This window comes from Anser anser (assembly GCF_964211835.1).
Source record: "Anser anser genome assembly, chromosome: 9".
Classification (NCBI taxonomy): Eukaryota; Metazoa; Chordata; class Aves; order Anseriformes; family Anatidae; genus Anser; species Anser anser.
The window spans coordinates 18,970,951-18,992,480 of record NC_139729.1 but is presented as its reverse complement, the minus strand read 5'-3'; the positions used below and the strand labels follow the sequence as shown (position 1 = coordinate 18,992,480).

The 21,530-nt window shown below is 43.0% G+C and overlaps 1 protein-coding gene across 3 annotated transcripts in view; it reads right to left on the bottom strand.

Moving 5' to 3' along the window:
- Positions 1–21,530, bottom strand: part of DIS3L2 (DIS3 like 3'-5' exoribonuclease 2) — a 192,318-nt gene that overhangs the window by 154,755 nt on the left and 16,033 nt on the right. For 2 of the 3 annotated variants that reach the window (XM_083848724.1, XM_083848725.1), the window contains exons 3-6: positions 17,055–17,213; positions 16,613–16,755; positions 10,936–10,989; positions 6,727–6,828 (exon numbers count right to left, since the gene is read on the bottom strand). In XM_083848724.1, coding sequence (XP_083704850.1) covers positions 6,727–6,828; positions 10,936–10,989; positions 16,613–16,755; positions 17,055–17,213 — 458 coding nt within the window. Of the gene's footprint in view, positions 1–6,726; positions 6,829–10,935; positions 10,990–16,612; positions 16,756–17,054; positions 17,214–17,787; positions 17,954–21,530 lie in introns of those variants that run through there. The other variant, XM_083848726.1, reaches the window with a different exon arrangement.

Genomic DNA, 21,530 nt, shown 5'->3' with positions numbered 1-21,530 from the left:
ACTGAAAGAAACCCAGACTACTGAAAACCTGGACAGTCTTTCAAGAGAACGTTTATAAAAAAGTTAAGTGAGTTTAACGTGCGTGACATTCCCAAAACCAACACCACCACAACAACAGGTATCCTGACACTCGTATAAGGTGCGGGCTCCAAATACTCATGTGATATCATCAAATACGTCTCCAAACTGGCAAAAAGCAAACAGTTCTAAGAAATACTAATTCCACAGGAACCAAGGACTAAGAAAAGTCCAAAATGATAGTGGTTATATAAGAGATTGGATTAAGAATAATCTACAGTGATGTGTGGATATTTACAGAAGACTTGGAAGAATAGAGTTTAAAACAAGAAGAAAAGTTAGTTGTTAAAGGAAACAATTTGCTGTACTAGATTATATTCATGTGACCAAGAAAAAAAATGAGCAGTAAAAGAGATCAGGTATTAAATGTTGGCTCGACTCCTGTTCTAAAGTTCAGGTGCCCCCACGAGCCCGCCCCCTCATTCAAGACACAGCTCCTCCAGAAGCACACTGAAATTTTGTGGTGTCTAATTCAGCTTCAAGTCACGCCCATCACTTGGGGCTTATCTGCCTTTATTCCACTGGGGATATAACGACTGACTGCATGCGAGATGAATAACTATTTAATGCTTGACTGTTCACCTAAAGGTAACATTTTTGTCCTGTTATATGCATCTATGCAGCCAAACCACATCTGTGATGTAATTCTGTGCTGGTAAAACAGGATGTAGTCAATAACAAGCTTGCCTTCTTCCCTACCTAATCATTTTGCCTTCTAATATCACTCTCATCCAGCCCAGTTAAAGAGGAAGGATTAAAAGGATACTAGGGTGTTCAAAACTGTTCGTGTGATTTCATTATTTGGGGTCCTGGTTTTGGCTTTCCCATCAGACAGAGGCAAGTATTGACAGGAAAAGTCTTTCTCAGGAAGGTAAGGTCGCTTGCAACATCCGAAAAGCTGGCATTTCTGCCTCCTTGTTTTACACATTTGGGGGAGGCAAGGGAATAAAATCAGCACTTGGTCACAGCAATCTCATTCAACCTGTATCAGTTTAGTAACTCTATCGTTAAACACCCTAAAAAGCATGCCAGATCTTGCTATTAAAACTCACTGCATTAAGACTTTGATTCACCTCAAGTGGTATTTGATTAAGAAATTGTGAAAGCAACATCTGGAAGATCAACAAATTTAATGCTGCGTATCTTTCAGTGAGCAACACTTCCTATTTTCTCAGGTTTTTTGCTATCACTCTACTATATTACTGTTCCATACCCAGCCTAAACAAAGCTAAACAAAGCCTGGAAAGAGCCATGCCAGCTCAGTGAAGGTCTACCAGCCCCAGCATTGTGGAATAAAGTGTGGTCATCCAACAAATGGCACAATCAGAAAGCACGTAATGAAGCTTCTCCAGCGTCCTACAGTTTTCCAGGGAGGTGGGTGCACATACACAGGTACAGCCATCAGCTTATAACCCTCACTGCAAAGTCTACAGCAAAACAAAAATACAGCTGCCCTTTCTCCCTACAGCATCCATCAACCTTTCAGATTTGTTAAAGCTCTGCTTTTCTGGACATCTTCCTAGCTGGCTTCTTAAGCTTCCCACTCTACTCCTGGATATCATGAATTCCACTTGAACGCTTTTAACGTGCCAGAACACTTACTATTTCAATAATGACTTCTCCAGAACTTTTTTTTTTTTTTATTATTATGAATGTAATGTTTCCAAACAACATTCTTTGAGACTCAAACAGTATTGCTGTGATAACCCTGTAAGAACCCTATCTCCTCCTGAGTTACTGTTATCCTTACATTAGCTGGGAGATTTTGAGAAGAAACTGACTCTCAGAAGAATTTGGTTGAAACGAATCATTATTCACTAGGGCAAATTCAAAGCTAGCATCCCCTCTGGACAACTGATGGTTCATAGGTTTACACCAACAGTTGGAGGTGATGGCTTGCCAGGATACGTAGCTCTGCTCAAGTTATACACAGTGATATTTGTGACTTGTTTGAATCAAATTGTTCCTTCTCTGTTTGTTTGTAATTACGCCAACAACATTCGCAGCTGGAAAAAGTGAATTGTAGCATATATCTTCTGTACAGAAGGTGTTTAAATATTTATCTGATGTACGGCCTTAAAAGAGGCAGTTCTAAGATTTCCTGCTGCGTTGAATTTTATCTGACACTTCCGTCGAACAGAATATGCTTTCCTGGGCTACAAAGAATGACTATTGCCATCACTCAGACACTTCATGACTAAAACACAGGACCTACCACCCAGCAGCGCACACCGTATGTAAACCAGCAGTCCTACAGCCCTGGCCATGGAGACCTTCCGATAGGATCAAACGCACCACCTGAAAATACTGCAAAGCAACACTTCAAGCCAAGGAGGAAATAATTCATGAAACAACAGCAACAAAAGATACCATGTGCAGGCATTGATTTTTGGAGAAATTGGTAGGTTAATCTCTTATTATATTATTTTATACACATTTTATATATGTAATATATATTATCATTTGAATATACCACTGCTGCAAATAGATGCAGAACCAGAGACCTCTCCTGTGTGTTGTAGCAAGCAATAGGAGGAAGCAATAGGAGGTTGGCCCCCAAAATTCCTTTCAGACAATCTTGAGCAGAACAAGTCAAATATGCAGCATGAAGTCCTTATGAGTACTATTTTCAGACGAAGACTCTGAAAGTTCACCCATAGCATGCAATGCGTGAGACGGTTGTCATGAAAAACATTCCACATTATAAACTACTATTCTAAAAGCACCAGAGATTGGGCCAGGAATCCAAGCCCCAAGTGATATCAAGTGACTTATTATGCTATTTCCTTCTACCAAAGAAATTACATCTCACAAGAAAAACCAAAACAGATATCTGAAATAGAATAAATTCTCTCTGGCAACTAAGCAGAAGGTAAAAGAGCAAAAAGAGGCTGTGAGGAAAGATGGGTTAGGTTTATCCTTTATACTGACACTTTGCTTCCCTCCTTGATGAGCTTGAGAAATATTGCTGTAATCATCATATCAACATTTTTTGCCTTCCAGTAATTATGTCACTGTATAATTGAAGCTCCTGAAATTGATGTAAGCACAAGTCTATAAAATATAATAAAAACCCACGGATGGAACTTAAAGTAGTGAAAATCAGTCAAGAAATAAAAGCACTGTTTTTCTTCTTTATCAGAGTAATTGACAGGGTCTGAGGTAAGTTCTCCATCACTGGTTATCTTTTATCATGACGTTCTTCCACAAACTGAAGGCGCAGATTCAGGGAAGTCCTACAGCCTGAATTAAGAGGGGGACAGGCTAGCTGACTGCAATGATACTCTGACTTCATTTGTTAAGAGTAGGTTAAGTACCTGGAAAAACAGTCTAAGTCAAATACCTTACTTTGCAACAGCTAAATATTTGAAAGTTACCATAGCACCTCAATATTCCCAAGATGTAACACAAGAGGACAAGAGAGGAACTTCTGAAATACCGCCTCCAAATGTGGTCACTGCAGCACACCCCGCTCTAGCCTGGTACGGAGCCAACGGCTACCTTCTTCTGGAGCACAAGATAACCAAAATTCTGAGACAAAACATCTCTCCCCCAACCAGCGGTGCCCCGCTGAAATTGCTGGCTCTTGGGCCAAAATAATAGCGAGCACAGAAATATGAACTGACAAACTGATCATCACTGAACACCACGCAGCTCTCCCGGAGGACGTATGAAGAAAAGGAGCTTTCAGACCAGACAAATTAAGCACGGGGGAGGACCACAGTAGCTCATCCAACCACTTGATACACGCGCTGGGAAGGACACAATGTTGAGAAATTCAAGCCTGATAAATTTCCCACCACTGAGCCAGGAAGCGGAGGCTTGGAGGAAGAAAATACCGCTTGCCACTCAAGAAGGTATTGCATAAAGTATAACCACACGTCTAGAATACTTCAGCATTCCCTTGCATTTCCCAGTGGCACCACCCATTACAGGCTCAGAAGAACACAGCGCATCCCTAGAGACACTTACCTCCAGAGTTTTTCCTCCCACTGGCATTTGACCCACAAAAACTGACTCACTGGGTACAGGGCAGCTCCCAGCTATCTCAGCTCTTCAAGCAAACACGCAGATTTCTGTAGCCAAAACCTACCACTTCACCAGCCCACAAGGTTTTCCCCCTTCCTCTGGGTTACACATAAGCTGAACTGAGGTTCTCGGTCAGGCAAGACCTGCCTTTGCTGGGAGGCAGCATCACACCGACTTTGCACTCGGAAGGTCCGTGGCAGGACTGGGCTGCACTAGGCAAGGGAAAATCTCCCCCAGAGCATCCAGGGGCCGTCCAGGGTGTTTAAAACACCAGAGGTACAGACCTGTCAGGCTTACAGCCTGTTATCTTGTGCAAGACGCAGGTTTACCAGCAAAAAAGGCAGCTCAGTTCTCAGTGGAGTACAGACTAATGGGGTGGGAATAGCGAACCATAAAAACGATCAGCACGCACAACTCAATCCTAACAAGCCAATATGTACAGAGTCTATAAAGGCTCTTCAGAGAGCATCAGTTATACCATACAGCTGATTTACATTTTTCAAGGAAATAATTGAAGCTGTTCAGCTTGCTCCAAAGGCCCAATGGGAAGGAGAAAACCCTCAAGATACCTATGTGGCAGCTTTGCCGCAGCATGAGACTAAACAAATGGAAAAACCTAAAATAGCTTGCGACGGTTTATCATTAATCAGTATGAATTACTTGGCAGAATGCAGTATCTTTCAGTGCAACTTTGTGGCACCTTTCCCAAAGAACTAATACAAACACGAGCGCATAGCGAGAGATTCAGGGAACAGGGGAAAAGGGATGTCATCGCTGATTAAGTTGCTGATGGCAAGAAACAAAAAAATAACACTACATAGGGTAGCACCTGTGTGGCTGAAAAACATGACTGGCATGTTCCAGCTACTTCATTTGGCAAGGTTAAATTCACCACAGAAGAATCATAACCATACTACAAAACACTGAAGTCTTCTGAATTGCCTCCTCGCACCGTTCTCCAGACACCATTTCTCCAACAGTTTTATTTCAGCATTTGCCCAGATCGGATAGAATATTCTGAACTCTTCCTCTTACAAAATCACTCATCTATTCACAAAAGAGCATTACTGTTGAACATATGAAGGTATGAGGATATAAGAGAGGGGCATTATCTTTCTTCAGAGCCAGTGATATAACTGTAAAACTGCAGAAAAAGCTTCCAGCCCAGGCAACTTGTATCAAGATTACAAAGAGGCCCTTGTGCTGGCAGATCCTGGCAGAAGATCTAAGTACCCAAACTATTCCATTTTTGCAACTATATGACACGATCTAAAACTAAATATAATTTATACATAGGCATTTGGTGCTCCAAATTTACAGTAATCATCACAGCCTTTCTGAACTCTGATTTGGACTCTTGAATAGATATCAAAGAACTTTTGCTTTGACCCTCAGCGTTGGTTTTCAGAGGTTGCATGGATAGTAGCAGACCTCTTTTCTATGTTTGCATATGGATATACCTGTAATGCTTTAGTTCCCACTTATGATCACCTTTTGCAGAAGGTAGTTTCGCAGTTACATGCCTTTATATATAACAGGTCATTAACACACTGTATGCACCTTTAAAAGGAATAGAAAAGTTTTAATGGGTTTCCAACCATCACTCTGATTGCTAGTAGATTTAAACAGAGAAGGTAAGTTCCATGAATGACCAGATTGCAGACCTTGCATTTGCAAGCCTAAAAATCGTAACTCCGCTTCAGACAGGCAGAGAAGCTAGCTAGAATGAGTAAAAACCACCAGCCCAAAATAGTTCAGACTAGTCTCCACCCTGCTGGAATCACCCTCATTATTACTTTTGTCCAAACAATATACAGTAGTCTTTACATTCAAAGAATTCGAAAACGTGTGTCTGGAAAGCAATTTGACAGTTAGGTCATGCTCACATGTAAAAACCCAAATTACAAGTGCTGACAGTATCAGTATCTTACACATCCCAGAGCCTACATCTCTAGAAAAGTATGAACTTTCCTTACATAAAGGTGTTATAAAATCTACCTGCAAACAAAATAAGATCATTTAGATGTTTGAAAGGACTTTGACCTTAATCATTGAAAGAAAAAAAATACAGAGAGCATAGTGAAATTCTGAAACATTAAAATGAAAAAACAATTTTCCCATATTTGAATCTCTCCAGCTATTTTACACATCAAGTCATGCAATGATGGTTATTGCCACAAAATCTGGAGCTGTATCAAGATGAGCTCTCCATGGACTGAGGACCGACAAAGCTGAGAGAGGTCATCATTACTAAAGCTTTGTGAATATTACTTGTCAAATGCATGAACAATTGCAAATACCTAATCAGAGCTATCCAGCGCCGCAGCATGAAAACAGCTAAACAGCAGATATCAAAAGTTACCTCTTAAATCGTGCTTTGAACCAGCCTTGTCATTAAGCTTCATACATCGATAGAGGATATTCCATGCAAAGAGTGAGGTTTCAACATTTTAGGTGTTGCTTCTTCCAAGCGTTGCAATAAAATATTTTATTCTATAGCAGCGTAAACCACAATTTAGCTAACCTGATTTGAAGGAAGTTCTCTAGTCTTAGGCTCTAATTTTAGTGAAAACAGTAATAAGCTCTTTCCATCAAATCACAAAAATATACTGGACTGACCTTCCATTGTTCCTTGGGAAGCAGTCTCACTACCACGACGTCACCATTCAGGGCTCTGTTGCGAGCAACCACTCCATCAATAAAGATATCACGAGTCCCGTCCTAGTCAAAGAGGAAGAAAAACAAATGCCACAACAAAACGAGTTGGTATGAGGTTTAAAATACTATCATCAAAAAAAGACACCTTGGTGAGACAAACATTCTGCAGTTGTGCACAGAAATGAAATGGATTCACCAGATGCTCTTCAATATGCAATATCTTTCAGCAAATAAGTTCCTTCATAAGTATGTGCCAGCACAGTAGTTGCACAGTATTTACTCAAGGCAGAGCCAAGCCCTCAAAACGTATTGTCTGCAAATTCTGTTTAGTTCCTCTACAATTACTCTTGGGAATGGGTAGAGAGTTTTCTGCAGTCGCAGTTCTTCAAGTATTAAGTTCCCAGTTCAAGCACTGCAAAAGCTATCGCTCAGAACATGCCTACAAAACAGTCTGCAAAGTGCCCCGTGCAGAGCTGCCTGCTGCTCTCCTGGGAAAGCAAGGGAGGAAGGACAAGCAGTGCAGGACAAGCAAGCCAGTCAGTGAAGGTGGCATGGACAGAGGCTGCGGGTGTAGTTTCTTCTTTAAATGAACTAACACCATATATTCCACATACATTATTTGGTGTAACTAATGTTAGAACAGATTCAAAAAAATGATGACTACAGATGCCAAGTGCAAGCCAGAAGATCATTTACTGTAACAGGCATGTTGGGACACCTTCTCTCAAAACTCTTTGTTAACATCCTTGCACAAGAGCTTCTACTAATTGTAGACACTGATTATCCACCCCAGACATGTTTGGCATTCTGCTAATCTAGATTTGGATTGGAAGATTTTCTTCACGGGGTGAATAAAGATGAAGTTTTCCAAAGATGCTAACGCAGAGGTTTTAGTTTTTAAAGGATTGCTAATTTTGTCCTTTTTGGCTTATTACCTATAGCACTCTTGCTGCTTTCATTCCTATTCCCCCATAATTCAGTATACGAAGAAGTCCGTGCATCTGCTTACAGTACCACGAACATGTCAAACAATGCGAGCGTTTAGTTTAAACGTGAGCAGTCACCACAGTTTTTCTACAGAGAAAACTTTTCATCATTTTGAAGTACAAAAAAAGAGGATGAGTTTCTTTAGATTAGAACTTCATTGTCCTTCAATGAAAAAACAGCCTCACAGGAATTAAAATCTCCATCACAACTTCAGTGCCTTCTCAGATACACGCTCCTGAATCTCAAATGCTCAAGTAAATCTAATCAGAACTACAAGTATATTCAGTCTCCAAGAAAAACTTCTTTTATAACCTGAAAACATGAAGCCTTAATATCACAAATATCTTACTCTGCTTCGATACCAAAACAATAAAACGGCAGAACCCTGCCATGATGTGAAACTAAGGCCGTCCTCCAAGAGACCAAATTACTCTTAGAAAGAAAAGCAGCAGCAGCTCAACAGCTGTGTGAAAGCTGCCTCCCATGACAAGATGCAGAAAAATTGCAAAGCCTCTTGGACCAACATAATTCAAATTGGAAACCGTTCTTTTCAAAAAAGCCAGATTTTTTACACATGGTCTTATTCGTCATTTCTCCCCACCCCCTTCTTTCTGCCCAAGCTCCTTACCTAAATCCACCACACGTATAAAAAGAAAAGTTCAAAGCCACTTTTTAAGGAAAATGCCTCTTTTTTTTTTTTGTCTGTACATGCAGCTGCTCTATACTACAAACACAGGCTCGTATTCATGATGATTTGTTTGTTCTACGCTTTTTTCCTGTTTTCTTTCTCCTGCGTCCAAGAAAATGGAAGGCAGACCCTTTCCTCTACTCCGTATAAAAGTGCCTGATGTGTCACACCACTTAAAGCTTCATCTCCATACTGTGCAGGAGCCTGATCTTGAATTACAGCCACTCTCGCTTAATACACATATATATGCATATATATACACACACCTGTTTTACAGCAGTCAATTTCAGTGCCTACAACAACAGGTGTAATCAGGAGTTTGCCATCAGCTTTGTTTCTTGCCTTGGGGCAAAACCATTTCTGTACCTAGAGCTCCAGGCCCATGATTCGGGGTGAACTTCCATACCTCCAAGAACACCTGCATATCCCACTTTTTCCTTCAGTGTCCTGAACTCCACACAGCTGGCCCTTCCAATCACTAACAAAGTTAAAACGGAACCGAACTACATCACAACACAATCCCTTGCAAAAATCTCAACTGCCCTCCAGGTGCAATGGAGCAGGGCACTGGTACTACTCAGTGGCCATCTGTGAGTATCAGTGGCAGGTCTCTGCCTCCATCAGACAAGAGGAAGACCTGCTACCCTTTCATCTGCTCTAGAAGTGTTCCACAAACGCAGCCCACCCATAGACACTCTACCACTCGTGCTCAGGAGTATCGTTCTTTAACTTGACAGTGTCGTCATTTCAGACATCACACCATGGAAGGCACAAGATATGAGGCAGAGATTGAAATGCTCGTGCCCATTCTCCAGGAGGTTTTTTAAGAGAAAGGCTCCGGGCTTGCCCCTCAACTCTTCACGCAACAATGAGACAGACAGAGCACATTTGCAGCAAGAAATACCCTGGGACTTCTGCTGTTAGAAGGTGAACAGCTGTTGCATTTGAACTCCATGAAGCCGTAGCCAAATGAGAGCTGAAGGGAAAGGGGTACAGTGCCCGAGTCAACAGCAGGAGAGAAAGGGTGATTTTTCACAGCTGTAGCTCTTGCAGCATCTGGCAACGATGGGAAGTCCTGCAGAACACTAAGGCTGCAAACCCTCCTGCTACCCTCCCTGGCCACTGCTGTTATATGAACGATAAGCTTCCTAATGCATCTGTCGAAGAGAGGACCATGCCCACACCAGCCAGTCAACTCTATCTGGGTGTGATTCTGCTTGTTACCAGGACAAGGCAGATTCTAGGATCCAGGTCCACAAAGAAAAATAAAGTAGAAAGATAAGTGAGATGTAAGTGAGATAACCTCAGCTAACCTTCCTTTGCAGAACAGTGAGCAATCTTACTGCGCAAGGCACCAGGGGCAACTAAGGGTAAAGCTTCACATGCAATTAAACTCACAGGAGTAGCTGGATTTCACATTTAACCAAATACTTTGTAATTTCAGAGAATATATTTAACAGCTTACACTTATCACACCTCTGAGGCCACCTGTAAAGAAAGAATCTCAGTTCCTTGATCACTTACACACTCAGTCCTGCTTTACTGATGTACTAGAGAGCTGCTCTGTACTTCTTCCTCTAGTTCGTGTTAAGAATCTGCTTGATGCACCCCTGACCTTTCTCCACCTCTGCGATGCCAGTCTTCTCTAACACAGGGGGCTCCGAAACATCATCCCCAATGAATAAAGTGAACGGACACTGCCACAAATTTCAAGGCTTTGAGTCCAAGCTCCAGCACAATAGTGCTGTCAGTAGCAGGGGCAACAACAGGGTCAGTGTTTCACTGCCTTGGTGCAGGCCCTGCCTTCTCTCCCCCACACCAACAAACCATTTTAATATGAAATTCTCTCTCTCATTGATAGTAACATTTTGACCAAGCCGGTTCCAGATAAAAAGCTTTGGCTATGCCAGCTGTGAGGTCACCTTCCTTACTGGAAGTCCTTGAAATTGTGAGAGCCCCTCTTTTCTGTCAGAAAAAAAAAAAAAAAAGGAAAGAAGAGAGAAGAGGCACAAACCAGTCCCGTGTGACAGAAGTACATCCTAAGCCAACCAATATACAGCTAGTGCAAAAGGAGGCACATGAAAGAGAATCACGCATATTATTTCTGGAATGACTTTTCAAATTAGCTCATGCAGCAGATCGAAAATGGAGAGCATATTTGTTTAGGGAAGATTAACTTAAATCAGTGGAAAGACTATAAAACTTCTGTAGCCATAAAGCGAGGGTTTACAATTACGCTGTGTGGTGGTCCTCAAATCTGAGTTCAGCTGGTTTCTGTGGGACCCAGTGGTATCCCCAGTTTCGGCACAAGTAAGTAGTTCTTTGAGGTACGAAAAAGCAAAATTTGTTTGGGAATATCTGATTTAAAAGAAAATCCAGATCACATTCAGTTATTCCAACATATTCACCTCTGAGTGACCTTTCATACACAGCATAACTCCTGTATTAATGTACCTTTACTTATGAACTTTAAAGGATTATAAAATTACACTTACTGGAGATGGAATGAAGGCTTCATGGTACTTCTTAGGATTTATTCTCAAGGGTCCCTTAAAAAAAAAAAGAGAGAAGGAGAAAGATTATGCCTGAATCTTATTAATTTTATATAAGATCAGTTAAATTAGAGAGCTGTGGGTAATACATCTACTGTGAAACACGAGAGATACATCTAAATTTCCATTATACATTTCAAGTCTTGACAACTTAGCATCCAAGCAATTTCTAGCCAAAAGGCAGTTCCATGATAGGCTTAAGCTGATCTACTACAGTCTGTCATGGAAGAGATGTTGAATCATTAGCTGTTGCTGCTACTGGATGAACTAAGGATCCAAGCCCTCCTGTTCCCTTCACATATTTTCTGCTGAGCATCCACCAACTTCATTTAAAAACAGACGACCGAAACCATTTGTTTTGCTCTGCTTCGGAAAAGGAGAGTGTTGGCTTTGCTTATTTTGGAGAACAGGAGGTAAAAGGAAAAGATGACCTGCTGAGGTTGCATAGCAGCAGGTGCGAGCCTTTTGGGGCTCTGGCTGTTTAAGCAGTTCCTGCAGACAGACAGTAGCAATAACTCTGCGATAAAGAACATTTTCATAGATGAATCAAAATAATTTTCTAAAATCAAACATTTCAGGTCTAGAGCATTAAATTCTGCTTAAACGCTTTCAAAGTCAGTCTGCCTTAAACACATTTGAAACTCTCATCTGTCCGTTTTGTCTTTATTATCTTCCAACTCAAAGTTCAAGTCACCTGCAACAAATTCATATCATCCCTCCAAAGTAAACCAAGCAGTTCCTTGCAGTCAGGCCCATCCAAGAGAAAGGGAGAGCCAAACAAGGAGTCACAAGCTATGCAAGCGTGATTCCCTTCCCAAGAGGGTCCTGGGAGCTGGGATTCAGGTGGCTGCAGTTATAACTGAGAGCATTTGATTCTTATGGAAATACAGCTTTGTTAACTAGATAGCTGCCTTAATGCAGGTGTTTGCTTTGTGATGAAAAGTTAAAATTTTCTCCATTTGTGTATTTGAAATAACACCGGCCAATTTGTTATGTGAGCAGATTCCATCCGTTTGTGCTTCTGAGTTAAGCAATCATAGGAACCTCTCCCAGGAATTTTTTTTTTTTTTTTATTCTGGGAAACACTCAGACAACAGGAAAACAAAGCTAATTACATATGAAAGTTTTGCTGCCTTGAAAAGGAATTTACAGATTTAGGAAGATTTTCATTGTTTTATTTGCTTAAGTTTGGAAACATTAGCACCGTATGTTCTATATTCTTTAGGCATTATTTGAATACTTCGCTGTGATGTTTTAATTTTTGCCTTATGTAACTAATACTAATGAGCACGCTAGCCATGTGGCAAGCACAACCCAGAACAAGAAAAAAATAAACAAAAACAAACCATTGGGAGCAGCCACGGGGATACTTTATGCCTCATGATACTTTACAAAAATCTCCCCATAGTCTTTTCCCCCGTTATTTCCCAGAATCAACTATCAAAAACAATACACTCTTAGTAACAGAAGCTGCTATGGACAGAAAGGAAAAACTGAAGACGGGTGCTTGCTCTGCTTGACAATGAGTCAAACAATTCCCATAGCCAGCATCTACCCAACAGCACAAAGCAGATGAGGGGATATCTTGTGTTACTCTGGAGAACTCAGTTGAATAGTTTGGGACAGCTGTCAATCAGCCAGGTGCAAATGCCCATTATGTGTGTGAAAAATCATGTTTTGTGTCCATGGTCCAGAAGGCACCAAAGGGGCTACATGCACACAAATGCCTAGCTCAGGCAAACACACACAAAAAAAGTGTTACCGTGCTTAGTGCAGTGGGTTTCTCTATTTTATATGCACTACCTAATTATGATCAGCATTAGAATTCTTACGTCAAGTAGCATTAAAATACTCCAGCCCTTTCTTTTAAGCAAGGAACTCCCAAAATTTATCTTAGAAAGCAGATGGGCCCTATTATCTGTGCCTATGAAAATCCTATTTACAATGTTGTACATTTCACGCTGTGATATCATATCTGGAACCAGTCACTCTCCCCATCTGTAATGAACAACTGTTCTCATATGTGTATTCGGGGGTGAGGATCTGGCTGCAGAGTCTCATGATGTCACACTAATGTTATATTATTTTACAATAGCTCACGAATAATAGCTGCTATATTTATCAGTGTTTTTATGTCAGTAGGGCCTTTGTTTTGAAAAGGAAGAAAAAGGTTTGGAGGAAGGTTTCTAAAACACTTTCTGATGATTCCAGTCAGCTTCACAAAGAGTTGCCAAAAAAGTTTCTGACCTCAACTTTCTCCAGCAACATACAAAAAGGTCATGATTTCTCGAGTTCCTCTGCTAGAACCAGGACAGGCAACACTCAGACTAAGCTTCAAGCATCTCAAATCAAGCAGCGTGTACCAGGTATCCTAACACATATGCCTCAATTGGTTTGTATGTGTCCAAAAAAAAAAAAAGTCAGGGTTCAAGTACCTGCCTGCTACCGAGGCCAACTCGGAAAAAACAGCCCACAAAAATCAGGGAAACCCCAGCCTTCATACGCACAAAGGAACAGCTCTCCAAGAAAAAAAAAACATCCTCTTGATGGCAACACAGGCCGAGAGCCTCTGCATGGTGCGTACTCACTCCGCCTGACCCCAGCAGCCCGGCAGGGAGGGTCTGGGAGACGCTGGAGGCGTGGAGCAGACATGAGGTTCTGGCTGGCACATCGCAAGATGATCACGGTCCTTTGGGTCAACGTTCCTTAATGCACAACCTGACTTCATCTGTTGTGCACGGCCAACACCATCCGCTTACGTAACTACGCAGAAGTTATTCAATCTTGTTTGCCTTCAGAGCAGCCTCTGTGATTCCAATTAGCCTGATACGCTTGGTGTTTGCTCACCGCAGACAGCTTTATGGGCAGGGAAGTGGGAAATCTAGGCGCTCCTAAGCACCTGTGCTCAGATCCCCTTATCTTGTGGAAGGACACTTCTGCACATGTCCCTTGATTAAATGAATCCAGGAATCCCGCAGGGCACAATTCTCCATGCAACTTACTGAAAACTGAATTATGTCAGATACAGTACCAGAAGTCATTAAGACCATTACTATTGACAGACATCAGTGCCCATAAAGATACGCTTTTGTTCTTCCTTATTTAGGACTGCTTAATCTTCATGCCACTTGTTTCATCTAAGAGATCTCCCACATCTGCCGGTAGTTTGGGCTTGCAGGCACATTTAGTTGCACTGCTCCATTGCCAGGGCACAGCAGCATCCTCAGAGCTCACAGTAGTGTCTCTCCTCTCTAAGACACCTCTGATGTTCTCACACCAGCCAGACCCAGTGTTTCCAAGATGTTCCAGGGGACTCCCCTGCTCAGAGCTGTGCTTCTGACTGGCTAGCACTCAAGTTTGCTCAGGACCATCATATTCAGACTAGCAGGTTTCTTTTCTTCTGCAGGTTCTCGTGGAGCGTTTTTGCAGGCTACCATGCCAGATTAATGCCTTGCATTTGGGGACTAAAGCAACAGGCATTTATTGACTGTCTCTTGCCACTGTACAGAGCAGTGCTGAATATTTGTCCATTCACTGAAAGTGCTTTCAAGATCTCACCTATCCTCTTCAGAGCTGCAGTGATGAATGGTCTTGATGAGATCATGAGGATGAATGAGTAAAAAATGAGAGATACTGAGCTGGGATGCCCATGATCTGACACTCAGCCGTAAATGATTAAATACAAACTAGAGCTTCAGCTGTTTCCCTGAGACATGGAACTGGGTGAAAGGAAAACAGCTACAGCCTAAGAGTACATATGACTCTTAGAGTCACACAGCACATGACCTGGAGTAGACACTACGCACTTCCAAGAATTGGGGATTCTTTTGCCAGATAGCATGCAGTCACAGGTCTCATGGGACTTAGTACTCCACTGGGATTCTCAGGTAGTAGCCATAGTCTGATGTGCCTCATCTGCAGCTGCAGTCGACCTCACCAGCAGTCTACACACTCTTAATTGCACTTAATGCTGTCAGGCTGCATTACCAAACAGGTACCAAAAACATTCCTGATGGTAAGGCAAAACCTTTAGTTGTTGCCATATGCCACTGCAGCCACCTCAAATCAAATGAGAGGAAGTCCCAGCTCAAGGCTGCCAGTTCTTCCCTCATCACCTGCTTCCCAGCACGGATGCCTACGAGATTCTTTAAAAAGGCACTGACCTGGGGCCTGGGTAGCCCAGAGGGGCACACTGATAATCAGCAAGGATATGCTGTGCAGTCATTTTTCTGAAAGCTAAGAGTTGATCAAATTGGTCTTCAGGAGGGAATTAGGCTATCTTAAATGTGGAATCCTCAAAACACAACAGAAATTACACCATTATATTATTATGCAAGAATTACTATGCAATTATAATAAGAAATCAAAAAGGTAGGTAATGCCATTTGCAGCTCTGATGTACTGATGCAAATATCAACCTCACCAGCATTACAACACAAATTAAATGTCAGTGCACCAGTGGGTGTTTGGGTAAATGATGCCTCAGCATGAGTATCTGTCATGCCCTCGCTGACTTCCACCTGCCTTTTCCCCAGCCAATCTGACCTCACTGGGGTGCTGGGTGTGTCTTGAGCATTACATCACGATGAAGACTATTACAGCTGTTGTTGTAGGAGACTCCTCTTCTCCTGCACCTCAGTCTTGCCTGCTTTTATGCAAAACTCTTGTGGGTAGCTGGATCACAGAAACGGCAGGTCCAACCCCCATTTTGCTAGATACTGGGAGAAGAATTGCTGCCTACTTACGGCTTCATTTTGCTGCTCCAAATGGAAGCAACAAGTCCAATCTTTGATGGGCACAGAATCTGCAAAATGGGAACTCGCTAGCTGTTCAAGGCAAATAACCAAAAGCACACAGGCAACTGATTTTCTAATACAGCGATGTGCTCTTCTGCTCCATCTACTATCTGTGCCTTACCTCAGTAAACCACGCTGTCATCAGAGGTTGGGGCAGCCCTATGACCTTAAGGGAGCACGAAGAAAATTATGCCCATTTGATATTAATGTAGCCAGTTGTATCACAGTTTATAACACTTTACTGTAATGCCATGGTAAGTACAGCCCTACGAGACCTCAGGGACCAGAGCATTACCTAAATCTCCCTTTTTTTTTTTTTTTTTGTGGGAGGGAGACTTCTGGGAAGATTTGGTATAAACAGATTGACAAAATAAAAGTATATGTGGAAGAAAAGGCATTGGCACCTCACTGCCAAGGACTAATTAATGTCTTTGTGAGGAATTTCAGCAAGAAGTATCTTGCTAAGGCTATTCATTTTCACTTAACACTGACAAAGATAGAGGCTGCTAGCACCTGCTATGCTTTTGATTGTCATTGTTAAAAGTAACAGTCTCCACAACAGCCACTACTGTGGCGAGCAGATCATCCCCGCAATTCATTGAGGCCGTGGATCCGGAATTTTACAGAACATCTGCAATCAAATCAAAAACTGTACTGCAGCTGGTCATAAAAAGGTTCACTCCATTTCTAGAACCTCCAGAGAAAGCAGCTACAAGCGGTGTATCGATTCCCTGTCATGCAATTAACTGACATTCACTTCCAACAATTGTCTGTGATTTCCACAGACTTATCACATGAGTGTGGTCATTGTATGTTCTAGGCACCTGAATTAGCTCTCCCCTTTTCAGTCCTGCTGAAACATCCTCCTTTGACATGTAGGCTTCAAATATACTCTTCTTCCTCCCTCGGGTGGGTTTATTTCGATTCTTTCTATCGCTTGATGTCGGGGCAGCAGCATAGGGTCCTCCTGCAAACAGAAATTCATAAGTGTTATCTTGCCCACCAAACTTCTCTACACATCTTAACAGCAGCTGTACAAAGGCTCTGTACTCCAGCTTGAACTTCTGAGAAGGGTTTGCCTAGAAATACTGGCACCCGACTTCAGAGCACTGAAAATCCTGGAATGATCACATTTTACAAATAATTAAGTCTTTTACAGATCATTTTAGAGTTAAGAGCATTCATCCCAGCCCATCTTTTAATAGCGCTTAGCACATGCTTCAAGGCATCTTATTCCTGAAGCATGTACGCACTCTGCTTTAATACCTCTGGGAGTTCCCAGTTGTCTAGGATTTATTCTGCTGTCTGAATTGCTCATTGTTTCTGTCTGCGATTCAGAGAGTTGTCTCTTCCTATCGAAGTTCTGTGGAGCTCTTGTAGATTCAGAGTTGTTTCTGGTCCTTGCAAACCCTCTCTTTTCTGCACCTGAAATCAAACACAAGTTTGAAATAACAGAGGAAGGAGGGAAGAAGCCCATTGCCAGCTCACGGTCCTCGTGAAACTCATGGTCTGCAGTGCTTCAGCACAAGTCACAATTGTGAGTCATGCTCTTTATCCAAAAGAAACGATGTCTTCATTAGCTCATTTGTAATCTGTTGGCTCTTCGTGCCTCTTAATCCACCACCAACTTACTTTAGCATAAACGAAACTCTGGAAATTACGATATTAAAGTTGGATACAACCCTTCCAAAATCCTGGGAAATTCATTAGAGCGTATAAAATGTGAAATTGTTCAACTGTTTCCAAAGCCCCTGCCTCCACCCCATTAAGCCCCCACATAGTGAGAAAATATAACTTCCCTGCAACTTGCATTTAAAATTACGTAGTTCAGGGAAAAAGGAAAAAAAAAATCACAACAACCCACCCTGTACTCATTAACTTTCGAGCTACCAGAGGCAGCAATGCACACGATGACAGTGCAAAGAAATGCCAAGGCTCCGAATGCCCAGCCTGCTCAGAATAGGCCACGATCGTATGAAAATATTCTGCAAAGACTCACCCCTTCCTTCCCTGCCATCACCTCAGACCCTTCCCTACAGCCAGGAGAGCAAGCAGCAGCTTCCAAAGCGTATGCCAACGCTGTTCCACGGATCAGCACATTGGAATGCAACCCAGCGCCGTGCAGCTGCCCTCTTGGCCCTCCACCTGGATACTGAACATGTCATCACAGCTTTGCCTTCCAGCCCCTCCTGGCTACGCTCCCTGGGTCCAAGCTTGTACCTGCAAGTCAGAAAATGTGCAATGCCAACTTATTTGCTAAGGGGCTATCCAAGTTACAAGGCAATTTATTTTAATTTCTTTTTTTTTTTTTTTTTTTTTAATGCACAGTATCCTTCACAAACTAAACTGGAAATCGCTTTATGGAATTAAACTGAAGCAGCGGGAAGAAAGGGTAAACAAAACACTACTTCAGCAGAGAGCTTTAAATACACGGTACAATAAGAAAAATCTGCTACTTTACCGGGTCACAGACAAAGCAACTTCCACATATAACAACAGGGAAATCAGCAGGAGGAGGGAGGGATCCTCCTAACTCAAGAGAGGAGAGACCAAGACAAGAAGCGGGACAGCTTGAGGTGCTGGCTCAGGCCAGCCCACAAAAATAATCAAATGCCACAGCAGTAGCTTCAAACAGGATGCTGAAATGAAGAGGGAACCTACGTGTTAAGTAAGGATAAGGGCAACGTAGCCTGGCCTTTTTCTACATGATCAGCCGCTTCACGCTCCCTACACACGCTTTCACAGAGGAGACCAGGGAGGCTGCAGCTGTGACACGACAAAAACACAACTGCAGATTTAGACTTCAACAGGTGCCCAAGAGGCGATGCTACCTGCACCGACCCCGTTATACGGAACTAAAATCATTTGATTTGCAAACGCCTGATTTGCAACTGCCCTAAGGGTCAAGGGATTAGGTTCAATAACAGAAACTTAAAATAAAAGCACAGGCTGGAGAGATCTGAGCAGAAGAGCATTTGAATTGGCAACACTGCAGGCTCTGGAGTTCTTCAGAGACATTTTCATGAAGGAACCTCACCTAAATACCGCAAAGAGAACAGGAAGCAGGATCTTAGGAAAATGATAAAAAAAAAAGCAAGGCCCTAGACCCAGCATGGTCAGGCAGCCTGGCCCACTGGAGGTCCTTCAAAATAGGTGAGGCAGATGTGTGCCACAGCCCGTCTGAAAGAGTCGTTTGTTCCTTGAGGTAGCGCAGGAGGTTACATGAGCTCTCAAGGTCCTCTCCAACCCTTGTTTCTATGACAGTGAGTCACCGAAAATACTATTATGAATTAGAGAACTCGGGATAAAGAGAAGGCTAAATCTTAGAAGGTAATTAAGGAGGAGCTGGAAAAAAAACAGAGAATTAAAAAGCAGGAAAAGGAGTATCTAGTAAGTTTGGAAGTGAGCTGAGAGCCAGAGGTGGCCTGCCGAGAAGAGCTGCCCCAGCACTTGCTGGGGCTGTCACTTCCCAAAATCCTGGGCCACCGCTGCCACAAGCGATGCACCACAGCAAGACACGGAGCAGCTCCTCTCCGTGCCAGAGGGAGACACCAGACGCAGTCACACACTTCCAATGCTCAGGCCTTCGGTTTGCTCTTCAGCGGTCCTCTTCATTCACTCAGGCTTGGACTCAAATCCAGAGAAAAAAATGTACTCCAACGACCAAGTTGTGCTTCAACGGAGCTGGCTTGCAAGCCGCTTTACACGCAGCCACTTTGGATAAATATCTGACCGCGTTGGCCTCGACATTTACAGCTAAACAAAACCAGCCCTGTTACAAAGCCACAGACAACTGTCACAATTAGCACTCAACTGGAACGCCTCTGATTCCACACCAGTGTCATTTCTCGTGTTTCTCCTTTTAAAGGGGAAAGGAAACCACAGGTTGCCATCTGTTTCAACCAGGCTCAGAATTTGCCTCTGTTATACACCTGTCCCTTAACACTGCAGGTTAGAAGTATTTCTCACGATGAGCTTTCCTGCTGACCAGCATTAATTAATATTAATTAATTAATATTCTGGTGGACAAACAGACATGGTTCTACAGAGCAAACGTTCAACAAAAATCTCAACAGATAGCGTAGGGTACATTGAGAATATCCTTCCTGAAATAACTGCAGGGATGGAATTGGTACAACTCTGTTCCAGCAGCAGCTGTGGCAGGATGCCTGCTTTTTTCTGCGCTGTTACAGTTGTGTGATTTGTAAGATAAAGTTTAGGATAAGGAGCAGCACGTAACGCATTCGAGGCATTAAATATTCAAAGACTTAAAAAATAAGTAAACAAATAGCATACAAAATTTTTTTTAAATCTTCAGTAGAGGTGAGACTGAAGTGGAGCGGCTGGGAGCTGAGGGTGGTTGGGAGATCCCAACCGGGGTGCTGAAGCACCAAACGTGTGCACGTGCAGAACCACTCAACGACTGAGTGCAGAGCAATGCTAGTGCAAGACGCAGACGCACCCACAGCGCAGCAAATACAAGGTGGTCAGGTACGAGCTTCAGGCTGCACGGATGGCACGGAGCTGCTCTGGGGATGCAGTCCCCGGGTCTTCTAGAGGCGGTGACGCTGTCAGCAGGAATTAACAGGAGTTACAAATTGAGGGAAGGGGGTTGGTTGACTGTTCCTTACCTGAAGTCCTCCTGGGGGGAGACTTTGGCTGTGACAACCTAGTTACCCGGCACGGAGGCTCCCTACAAAGGTGGCAGAGGAGCACCTAAGCAGGAGGAGGCAGCGGTTCTACACGCACAGCAGGGAAGCGCCAAAATCTAGCCCCGGGGGAGCACTCTGGGAAACAAACAGCTCCCACCTTCATGGCAGGAGAGGCACGAGAAGCATGCGGCTTGAAGACGGGCCCAGCCAGTGACTTGCTTTTACTCTGATGCAGGCACCACAAAAGGAGCAGAAGGGATGGAGCCGGAGGCTGGCTCCAGCTGGGACCCGCAGCCCAGCACCCGGAGCCCGAGCCCCGCTCGTCACACCTCCGCTTCAGCGCAGCGACATTGCGCAACGGCGCTTTTTGATCTTTCAGCCTATCTATTCATCTTATCTCGGGGAAAAAACTGCACACGGCAGCTTCCCAGAACGATCTGATCTGCCTTACAGGAAAAAGAGGCAGTTAGATGGTTCAGTTTAGCTTATTTCAACATAATTCAGGCAAAATCACTCGATAGCTTAGGTTTAGGAAATTACTGCATTTAATTTCACATCTATTAGTCAGCTGATCAACTAGATGGTCAACTAAATCAACTGATATGTTCAACTAAACGTGAACTTAGCAAGGCCAGGGAGTCTTTAATTTTCATACTAAAATTTGCATATTACTTCCTGTAAGAAAGGACCAAGATCCTAAATTTGATTTGCCAAAACTAAAACGTTTCCAACTGCCTACTAACACGTGGCAAGCTGTTTGACTACTACCAGCAGGGACGGAAAGGATTTCTTACTGAATTTTCATTAGCACATGCATGACTCCTTGGATGCAGCTCATCCAGCATCAACTGGTTTTACCTGAAAGCCCAAAGTAAATCCCAATATACGGTCACCTCTGTATAGCACTCCCGTTCCTGTCAAAGGACATCTACTTTCACTCGCCATTTTTACCTCCTGTTACACGTCCAGCTGTCACCAACCCAGCTCTCCCGGCAGGGACAGGAGCACCTGAGAGCGTCGAACCGTCAGCATTAGCTGGAAACTGCCCCAGAGGTCCCACCCCACCAACAGCCACTTCAATGTGTTCCTT